The sequence below is a fragment of the Harmonia axyridis genome, chromosome X, assembly GCF_914767665.1.
Source record: "Harmonia axyridis chromosome X, icHarAxyr1.1, whole genome shotgun sequence".
In the NCBI taxonomy this organism is placed as follows: Eukaryota; Metazoa; Arthropoda; class Insecta; order Coleoptera; family Coccinellidae; genus Harmonia; species Harmonia axyridis.
In genome coordinates, this window is record NC_059508.1 from 3,502,980 (window position 1) to 3,514,601 (window position 11,622).

General features: G+C 33.1%; 1 protein-coding gene across 1 annotated transcript in view; it reads left to right on the plus strand.

Annotated features, from left to right (window-relative positions):
• LOC123686713 (atrial natriuretic peptide-converting enzyme) overlaps positions 1 to 11,085 on the plus strand; it is an 87,544-nt gene extending 76,459 nt beyond the window's left edge. The window contains exon 15 of the mRNA XM_045626950.1: positions 8,869 to 11,085. Coding sequence (XP_045482906.1) covers positions 8,869 to 9,045 — 177 coding nt within the window. The 3' untranslated portion in view covers positions 9,046 to 11,085. The remainder of the gene's footprint in view (positions 1 to 8,868) is intronic.
• The last annotated feature ends 537 nt before the right edge of the window (positions 11,086 to 11,622 follow it).

Consider the following 11,622-nt stretch of genomic DNA (forward strand, 5'->3'; position numbering starts at 1 on the left):
CAACTCCACATATTAATTTTTCTCTGCATTGTTTCGAGTCAAACAGTATTTTATGGAGAAAAAGAAGCGAACTCTAATATCCGCGTTCATATCCAGGCTGCTAAACCTTTTTAACAATCGATCTATTTGAAAACCATGGAAGGATACTGTTACCTTTTCAGTTACTTCTATATTCAGGACATGAATACAAATTTCAATAACTTTGAAACTGGACAATTGTATATCGAAAAAATTAAATTAACACTTATGCTTGAAGAAGAACCGAATTTTTAATTTCACTAAATACATTGTATTCAGGGGGAGTAGAATTTTGAAAATAATATACAGAATGTGTTTTTAAAAAATGCGATTGGTCCATGCTTCAATTCAACGAAAAAATAGGAACTAGTCACATAGACCAAATTTTGCGAATATGTGACATCAATTCTATTTTTCTATGGAAAACCGAAGACAACTGATGGAAATATACGATGGCGTGCGAGACAAAACACAAATTTCCACGCAAAATTCTAACAATCAACGATATGTTCTAAAACACTCACAAGGTAAATATAAAACTCAGATATCGACCATTCAATATACACATCGATGTTGAATTATTTTTCTTCAAGTGTGGTAAACTATCCTTATTATCTTTGGTTTCATGGCGCGCTATTTGTGGGAAACAAAGCTCTTGCAATCCTGCCAAATATCTTTAATTTGTCAACTTTGAGTTGAAAAATTCTGAAATAATCGGCTAAGCGTGAGTAATGAAGAATATAATTTCTTCGAAAATCCTATAAATGTTATGTAAGATGCCTATTTCTGCTGGGTGATCTTTCTTCCCTCCAGATAATGATTCTACGAAATTTTGTGAAGGACAAGAGAGTCAAATTATAGAGGATTGACCACTGTTATACAAATGCATCCTTGTTGAGGTACAAAAGGACATTCTCAGAGAGAATTCTTTCAGGATGAAATTATGAAACTCTAAATGTACTCCATTTCACAAAAGATTTTAACTTTTGAAATTCTTTGGTCTCCTTAGCGACTGCTCATTACAAAGTTCAGATCACGTGAGTTTTTATATTCCGCGATTTCCTTAGAATATAATGAGGCAATTGTATTCCCCTTTTCAATAATGGAAATATGGACTTTTGACCACAATAGGTCACTTCGAATCCTTCGAATTATATCAGCCTCTTTTGAATAAGAGTTCGTTAGCTATTTTAATAATTGCAAATAGAAGAGCCACGATAAAATTGCTTTCAGATAATTTCAACACAAAACCTATATCAGAAACCTGGAATTTCTGGAATTATAGGATTAGCTGGTCAATTTTCGATGTCGAATCCCGGGATAACCTTACAATATCCGTTTCCACCTCTGTCCCAATCAAACAGAGGAGAAGGTCACTTCCTTCTCATTATAAATCCTGACTGAATCCTTCATTCGCTGATAGATAATGAATTGTCGATGCTTTGTTCTGCTCGGACGTTCATTACCAACTTGTTTTCAAGTTCGATTACATTACGCACGAGAGAATTTCCATTCACCCTTTCGAAAAAAGCATCAGAAAAAAGGGTACCAATGTTTTATTTTGAACATCTGAAGAAGGAGAATCAAAATTGCATTACGGATTACATAAAAATCGGTAAAAGCACTAACATGAATTCAAGAGCTTTTCGTACGCTCCTTCAATTTCGTATCCATCTAGCTAATTTATATTTAATGAATAAGATCCTTTCTTTTCAATGTCATTTGAGTGATTCTAAGAAATCGAAATCAACCGATGAATTGTTATCGATCTTAAATCTAATTTTGCATGAAAATTTGTTTTACTTCAAATATGTTACTGATTCCTAGAAGATATAAAGAAAATCGTTGATTTGTTTCATTTTGGGTTGATCCGAGAAACATTAATATCATATTGATAATCAGTTAGATCCATAACCGCTCTAGGATATCTTTCAGGATGATCCGGGAAAAAAAGTCCCTTATTCGCAAAATCGCTCCAATCCCTGCTAACAGTCTTCTCCCGTTCTCGCCAATAATTGAACGAACTTCATAGTTAACTTAATGAAATACTGCGGGCGATACCATGGTGATAGCAGATAGTTTGAAGGGAGTAGGGGGCTTAATGGACCGAATTATGCCATACATCTGACAATTTAAACTGGTTATCAATGATTAAAAATGCCACTAATTCCACACAGGGGTTTATCACTCTGTTCATGTCACGGACTGTGACAACCCATCTTAAACAAATGTTTTATCATTTGATTGAATCCACGATACATAGTTAAAAAGAAAGGCTTCTCCCATTAACATTTTTCGAAGAAATATGAAATATCTTATTCTGAAATTTTTTGTGGAGCTTTGAACAGAATTGGACAAAAGAAAACTGTCTTGTCTAAAATATTTTATGATCGACAGAATTTATCTGAAATGCATATCCACTGCCCTATTTCGAATGGAACACCTTGTATATTCATTTATTTAGCGATTTTGTACTGAATTCTCAGAACGAAGAAATGAGGGAGAATTTCTATAAATTATTGATATCTTCATTAGCAGCTTGTGAGTTCGATGTCCCGGCAATTGTTTAGGGAAACAAAACCAAATTTTCATAGTGCAGAATTCAAGCATTCATTATATTTCCGTATTTCAGTAGGTATCTCAAAAGGTTTTGCTTTTGCTCCTGGAATGGAAATGGAAGTCTTCTATTACACTACTGTCTCATTTATGATAGGTTTTACATTCTGGACTTCAAAATATTTCAGAAAAAGTGGTCCTCAAAGCAAAGAGTGCCCAAACCACGACCAAAAATTTTAGAACGATGTATCCACTAGTTCTCTAAATAATTGAAGGATGCCGAGTTAAAAGGAAATCCTTGTATATTCAAAATTTTACAGTCCAATAATATTAAGTTGGATTTATTATCGTCGTTATTCCTTTTTTAGTTTTATGATCTTATGTTTTATTCAGATATGAGTTGTTTTCGAATTGATCCCTTCAAAATTCAATGTGGACAGAATGCGGTGTGACAACCGTTAGAGGAAGGATCGATTAGGCTTATTATTTTGAATAATAAGAATTTGGCATAGTTCGACAAAAAAAAACTAACCACCCTCTAATTTTCACAGTACCTACATTTTTTTTTGATTTATAGTGACCAAATATGTGAAAATCAGAATTATTCTCTTGTAAGTCCGTTCCAAGTTGATGATCTCAATTAAGATTTGATTAAGAAATCAATTTTGAAAAAATCGGAGATATTGCCATCATGAAGTTTCTTCCGGATTATTAAAAATATATAAAATTCATTGAAAATGTTTATATTCCCATGAAAATTAACCGTCAAAAGGCAATTTCGATTGAAATGATGTCCGTTACGTAATGTAAACAATCAATTCAGGATTCAGGATCTGGTGAAAAATAAGGAGGCTGATCTGAACCTATTCTGTGACATAGTAATCCAGGAAAAAGTTCAACAAGGTTTAGGATTGTATCTAAAATCTCTCAAGAAGGCAAAAAACTAAGTTTTTATAAAGATATAATATGCAGGTTATTTATGTATTTGTTGGAAATGAAATTTACTTTTTTTACCATTATATTCAATATACAATTGTCGTAAATAAAATAATGGAGTGTAGATGAAAGCGCATTTAAACTTTTCACTCAACTTCTCAAGATATTTCATTCGATCTCAAATTTCACGCGAGTGAAATTTTCAGAGCGACACTTCATTAGTAAACAGTCAATTGTCGTGAATAATATAAAAAAATGTAGATGAAAGCGCATAAAATGTTTTCACTCAACTTCTCGAGATATTTCATTCGATCTCAAATTTTACATGAGTAAAATTTCCGGAGCGACATTTGCATATGTAAACAATCAATTGTCGTTAATAAAATAAAAAAGTGTAGATAAAATTGCATAAAAACTTTTCACGCAACTTTCCCGAGAAATTTCATTCGACTTTAAAATTTTACGTGAGTGAAATTTCTGGAGCAACACTTGAATATGTAAACAATCAATTGTCGTAAATAAAATAAAAAAGTGTGGATAAGAGCGCATAAAAACTTTTCACTCAACTCCTCGACATATTCCATTCCATCTCAAATTTTACGTGAGTGAAATTTCCGGAGTGCAAGGGCTAAAATTCCTATCCTCAAAAATTCAGAGCGTTGGCTATTGGCAATAACAAACCAAAAGTGACGCGAACGAAATAATTCACGGTGTGAAATACACGGTATTTTTCTCCGTTAAGAGCGCTCACGGCACGTTTCACAATCAAAATACGCATCCCAACCATAAAAATGCGTTCCGATTCGATTTTCACGCGGGTTTCATTTCCACAATCTATTTTCCCCGTACTCTGAATTGATCGTCGAATTTACACCCTCTGCAAAAAATCGTTTGCACTTTTTTCTCCCCCTCGAGTTGAGGCACACGGCATTTTCATCGATTTCCGAATGTTCAATCAAACATTCCAGATTACACAAAAGAAAAGAATCATTTCGCCAGGTGGTCTTTCCCACCCATTTCGTTTGTCTGAGACGCTACAGGACCAAAAAATGCCGTGTTTTGATCGGGATTCCTCCTTTGGTCTCTTGTTTATTCTGTTGAAAGACAAATTTTTATCACTAGTCCCGCTAGTAACGAAAGAGAGTCAATTTTGCAGGCAAGCCCAAGTTAATCTACTCACTAAGTAAATATGGGAAACTAGGTGAGGTAAAATATATCTACAAATAACACGTCCAATTTTGCAATAAGGACTATAATTGAATGGGTATTTCGGTCGTTCTCAAGTTTGTTCCAAAATCTCTTCTGTTCGAAATATTAGGTGTAGTAAAATCCATTATTTTTCAAATTTCGCGTCGTATAAATCCGATCGGGTTCCACTAGATGGCGTAAGAAGGATGGGATTTCGTACTACAAAAACTTTCCTGGCAGTTTTGTGATTAGTCGACTCAGTTTAGTTTGAGCGCGCGTCAAAGATGGACACTATCAAAGAGAAAATACGCTATATTTTACAGTTTATGTTCGATAAAGATGAAAATGAATTGTGAATAGTATTTATGGTCCTGATATTGTAACATCCAATCACCCGAAATTTTGATTTTTATCAAGGATGCACCACGCACTGGAAGGACATTTGTCGAAAATGTCCATCAAATCATGGACATTGTCGAGTCATACCGTAAAGATTGCACAAAAAACCGTTTGGAACCATTTGCATAAGGCTGGTCTAAAGAGTTCGATGTATGGGTACCACGCGAGTTAACGCAAAAAAAAATCTCTTGGGACAAATTTCCATCTGCGAATCGATGCTGAATCGCAACAAAATCGACCCATTTTTTAAAGCGGTTGGTGACCGGTAATAAAGAGTGGATCACTTACGACAACGTCAAGCGAAAACGGGTGAGACGGCGGAAAAACTGGCCAAGCAATAATGTGTTTGGTAGAATTGGTAGGGAATTATCTACTTCTCCCTTATGGCACAAGTTTTAACTCGGAACTATACTGTCAACAATTCGGCCGTCTGAAGGAATCGTTCCATCACGACAACGCCAGGCCACACACATCGATAGTGATTCGCCAGAAGCTCCGGGAGCTTTGTTGGGAGGTTCTTATGCATCCACCTTATAGCCCGGACTTGGCACCAAGTGATTACCATCTGTTACTGTTCAAGGCGAACAATTTTACTGCTGAAAAAATTCGCTTCAACAGAGGCTCGTGAAAATCGGCTGTCTCGATTTTTTGACAATAGAGACGAGGGCTTTTATGAGAGAGGCATAATGATATTACTTTCAAAATGGCAACAAGTTATCGAACAAAACAGCGCATATTTGATCTAAATCGGATCATTCTAACTATGGTAATTAAAGCCTTGTTTATAATAATGAAAAATAATGGATTTCTTTTTACTACACCTCATATTTCGAATTTTCAGTAGACTCGGTTATATTCTAAGCTAGAAGTAACAACATTCATTTATAGGTTCAATAGTATTCGACAAATGTTATCTCTTTTTATGAAAAGCCTTCCATTGTTATACAATACATTCGTATATACAAACATTTCATAAGAATATTTTAAAAACTATTCGAAAAATCATGACTCGTTATTTAGTCCTTATATGACTGATATGCTCCAGTTCTATAGCAGTTTTGAACTATTTTCGAATTTTCGAAGTGATACCAAAGGTAAAACTAATAGGGTTATTGGAAGTATTAAAAATCATCTCATATGTATTTCAGGACGTAAGTTGATGGAAAGCTTTTTTCCCTAGAATCACGTTCTGAAACGTGTCAAAGCTAAATCCGAACGTCCTGATTCGTCTTGTAAGACCCTGTGAATATCAATAGTCCTAAAGTATACAATCCCATCAGTTCTACCCTGAGTAAAACCTTAACAAAAAAATGTTTTGACTCGCAAAGTGGCGAGTGCCTATCATGCATTTCAAAGATTGGATAAAGCTCGGTAATCGAACATTCTGGCGGGATTCTCAAGATTCTTGTATCGCCGAGGTATGATGTTATTTTCGGTTGAGCCTAATAGAGTGTGAAGACGATCGTCGATGGGGATTCAAAAGCGCGGTTTTCGAGAACCGTCGGCAAAGCGGGCCTCTGTAGCTCTCAAGTTTCCCTTTCTGTAGCAGCTTTGCCACTCCAGATCCTTCCCGTTTCCCTCCTCCTTCTCCACCGCCACCTTCTCCTCCTCTCATCGGTGCCCTAATTTTCTAATGATTTTTATTCAGTGATTCGGCTAGGATCCTAACGGTATAATCCAATCTGTGGACCTTTCTAATTGTGTTCCATTTCATCACCTTCAAGAACCTGTATCGGAGGTGGTGATTTTTTTTTTCAGTTGGAACTGGCTTCTTTTTTCTCCGGTTTATTATTGCTCTTCCGAAAAAACAAAGAGAAAACATTTGTTCAGTTTAAACCTCGATCTATGGAAATCATTTTACTTTAATTGAATAATTCAAAACTGAATCTCAATATCTCTCAAAAAAATTTAATTAATTTGTAACGAATTGTTGCTCTATTCATAAAAAAAAATGTTCGAACACTGAAATTGTCTCGAAAGAATTATATATGTCTAATACAATATTTTCCGAATCTCTTGATGTAAAAATCAGGCATTGAAGTTGAACAAATGCATTATTCAAATTTATGACAAGACCATTTTATTCATACGTAATTCGTAAAGATCCTGAAAATTAGTTTAATTAGGGTTATGTGGAGTCGCGTCAAAAATACTGCCAAAATATTCTTGCCAAAATCCAATGCTGAATTTATCAACCATTATCGACATTAAAACATAGTCAATACAACCGAACTGATAGCCTTGACATCGGCGTATTAGAGAGGTAAAAATTCCAGAAAACATGCTAGAATTGATTATGTTCGAAACACAATGTAAATAATACATGGGTTTGTAAGTATATTATAAAAATCGAAAAAAGGATAGTTAAAAGAACGCATACCACAAATTTATCAGCGTAAGGATATTGTTGTCTAAAACTCGAGAAATTTTATTCTGAAACTACAGGATAAACATTATTTACAGAGAATAATCTCTCCTTCAAACTTGAAGGCAGCTGTTTTCAATCGATACCTCAAATTTTTTTTATTCTTTTCCGATCATTCATGGGTGTTTCATATTTCAAAAGATTCTTATACAATACTCTTGGATAAATGATACGTACTTTGTTTTCCGATGGAAAATTCTAGGTACATTTCTTTGACATCGTTAGTAGATACCTGACATAAACTGAATTAAATTTTTGCATGGTAGACAATTCGAGTTCAAATCTTCTCAAATTATTCATAAATCTAACACTGTCGTATTCCTTATCTTCAATAATATAGATAAATTGTTTGAGTAGAATGAAGTTAATCCTTCATTGTTATTGTAGGTATTGATCTATGTGTTTCTTTGTAGAGCTTTGAAGAAGTAACAATTAAGTTGCTAAACGTCGCTTAAAGGAATTACTTAACGTCTCTCATTTTAAACTTATTTCACTTCCAAGACAATTTATCCATATTTTTCCTAAATTTTTATTAAGCAGATATAGAGTAAATTTGTTCAATTCACGTATATATTTCCCAATAAATGGCAATAAAACGTGAAATTGAAACAGGCTGCTAAATGCAATTTTGTGACAGTAACGACACTTGAAAGTATAAACATTCAAGTAACATACATTAGTAATAAGTTCAATCAATCAACTAACTAAGATAATAATAAGTGCCAAGTTGTACAAATAGCACTATAAAACTGAAGAAAAACTATTTGTAAGTCTGCCATAAAAGTCCATATCAAATAAAATTGTGGTTGAAATTCACTCGAAGAAATCATTTTGATATGAGTAATGAATATAAATTCCCAAAAAAATATTAGAAGCAAATCTATAAAAATGAAAATTACATATACGTTAAATTCAAATTGACGTTGTCTTAAGTTCGTTCAGTCCACTTTGTTAATCATCACGTAGTGAATGAATTTTTTGAAATTTTAGGGCTATTTTGCATATTCAATAAAATTTTTTGTCAAATAATGATTATATTTCATAAAAATCTAATCTTTTCGGGTGTTTGAAGAAGACGATATTCTTTAGACTGTGAAATTATGGGTATTATTGTATGTTCAACTGAGAAGAAAGGGTTCAAGCATCCTCGCACACCTTTTGGAACACCAGTTAAACCAGGTGTTCCATAACACCAGTTTCAACGACTTCACCGGATGACAAATATCTACAATTCTTCTATCATGGCATAATTATTGTATTTTTTACTGAAATTTCAGTTCTTTTCTCAACGCAAGTGTCGCAGTTGAAGAAAGGTAAGTTATCGATTAATTTTTTTTGATTCGCAGGGAGACTCCGGTGGCCCGCTATTGTGTAAAGAGAAAAACGACCCAGAAAGATGGTACGTTGGTGGTATTGTCAGTTGGGGAATAAAATGCGCTCATCCACATCTTCCTGGTGTTTACGCTTACGTCCCCAAATTCATACCCTGGATCCAGGAACAGATGAAACTATACTCCGATTAAGAAAAAAAATTGGCTAAACAAGCAAACGCGGTATTTGCATCAGAAAGCATTTGCTAGACACATTTGAGTGGAGTTTGAATTAAATACCTGAGGAGAAAAAATAAAATCAAAGACGAAAGGGGTTAACCTGTCACTGGAAAAAAGAAATTATGTATGTTGCAAAATTTTAGGAAATAATGCCCGAAAAAAAAATTCATAACTATTTTCTACCTACTGCTAACTGAAGTCAATAATCATTTTAGCTCAAAACATTAATTAAATAATTGTAATAAAATAAATAATACGTGAACTGATCGACAATAAAAATGGCAGAAAAGATTTAAACAATAACTGAAAGAAATTAAAAAGTCTCGAAACAAAAAACTCACAATTCGAGCATATAATATATATACTACTATAAGAATTTCTCTTTAATCCTGGATGTATTTTTACCAGTATTTGCGCTTTTATTATTAAATATTCCAGGAAAATTTCAAGGTGTTGAAAACACACGACTTTCACAATGAGGAACGACAATAAACTCAACTACTATTTCTTCAATACAGGAAAGTTTCCTCATTATAATTGTGTGAAACAATTTCAACTCAATGAATATTAGACGAAAAACTTACAAATGAAAATGAAGACAATAAGATTATGGAATATACATATACATTTTCATATTTTTCAGAGATGTTCTCAATGTCAATGTTAGTACATGTTTAGTGTAGATTTAACCTGTCTAAGAAAATACATATCCAAGATGGCAGTCGAATATTGAAAATAGAAATGTGTTTATGGGATAAATCAGGCTCCAAAAGTTAATCGTTCATAAATTCAAAAATTAATCTGAAAGTCCTGGATATAGTTCTTTCCTTCAAGAAAATGAATTATATCCTTTTTGATACCTAATCGATACTTAGATATTGCTGAAATCCGAAGGCCACATTACGAAGTAAAGATGACACTTTTATCGTCAATTAGAAGCCACGATATAGAGATGATCTATAACCGACCGACAGAAGTTATGTCCCAGCAATAAGAAACAGGAACGTTATACCCACACAATAAAACCTCGGCGAAATTTCGGAAAAGCACTCTGATTCTCTCGGACAACATATTTTCCACTAACTCCCATTAATATTTCCCTGTATACAAGGTGGAGTCAGCAAATTCACAATCTATAATTCAAATGTTCAAATATCTAAGTGAAAAATCGATTCATTGGAATTTTTCTCGAATGAAAAAAGAAAATTTTCAAAATTACAAACATATCTTCCATTAGTTAGTTTCCCTTAAAAATTAGAAAAAGTATCATAAAGTCCCTTTCAGAAACCCTGTTTTAATTGTGTTGAAAAATCACCAAAATTAAAAAGAAATTTCGAATGTAACTAAATGCAAGTTGTCTCAACGACAGAAAACATGGAAAGGTCAAAGAGTGTCTGTCTCTTTGAGGTTATACAGGGAAACGGAATATCCGATTATAAGGAATAAATGATTACTTTATTCGAAAGTTTCCTGGAATTTATAAGAACGGTCAAACAGAACTTGAAATCCTATAAACAAAGGGAGAAAGTAAGCTTATGTTGGTGAAAACTCGTTGTAGTGTAGGTATACTATATGTTTCTTGTGTAGATCACATTAGTATTATTATTATCTAGCTGAAGATGTCTGGAATGGTCCTATTAAAATTACTTGTCGGGACCTATAATTCTATTCGAATGTTAGAAATTATACAAGTTTGAATGTTTCCTTGTTTAGTTCGCACAGATTGAATGTCGAAATATTAGGGATACCGAGAAAAAATCAATTCAGGGCTAACTCTCAAGTTAATGTAGAATTCGGAAAATGAACCTGAAAGACGATTTCAATTTCAAACATAGGTATAATATATTTGAGCAGAGAAACTGAACCCACTATGTTATGTAGACTTTAAGAGCAATCATATTCGATGAATAAATTGAACATAAAATAAAGACAATAAAATTATAAAATATATATTTTTTCATATTTTACAAACATGTTCTCAATATGATATTAGCAAACGAAATATGAATGTGGGAAAAAAATTGACATTTACAATAAGAACTAATAATAAATCCACGATTTCTTGGAGTTAAAATTGTTTTCAGTAAAAAAAGTATTATTATATAATATGAACCGATACGAAACTAATGACAATAATATTGGACGTATAAGTTCCTCATAAAATAAAGACAATAAATTTATGAAATAAGTACAAAATTTTCATATTTTCGGAAAGGATGACTATAGATATAGGTACTTTTTGGGATAAATTTCAACAGGCGAAAAATTATCATATATAATCACTTTGATTTTTTTTTCTGGCATGGAACCCATCATTATTAATGAAAATAGTACACTAGGTATGAAACAAAATCAATCAAATAAGGCAGTGGATTGATTTTTTCGATATTCGCATATAATTTAAATATACGAATTAATGAAGGCAGAAATTTTATAAATGTTATTCGTGTTTATTTTTCGGCATTCACTCTGTGTAATTTCCTGAAGAAATTCAGTCACGCACAATTATTTCTAGCATGATACTTATAGTGATATCCTGACAATTCATCT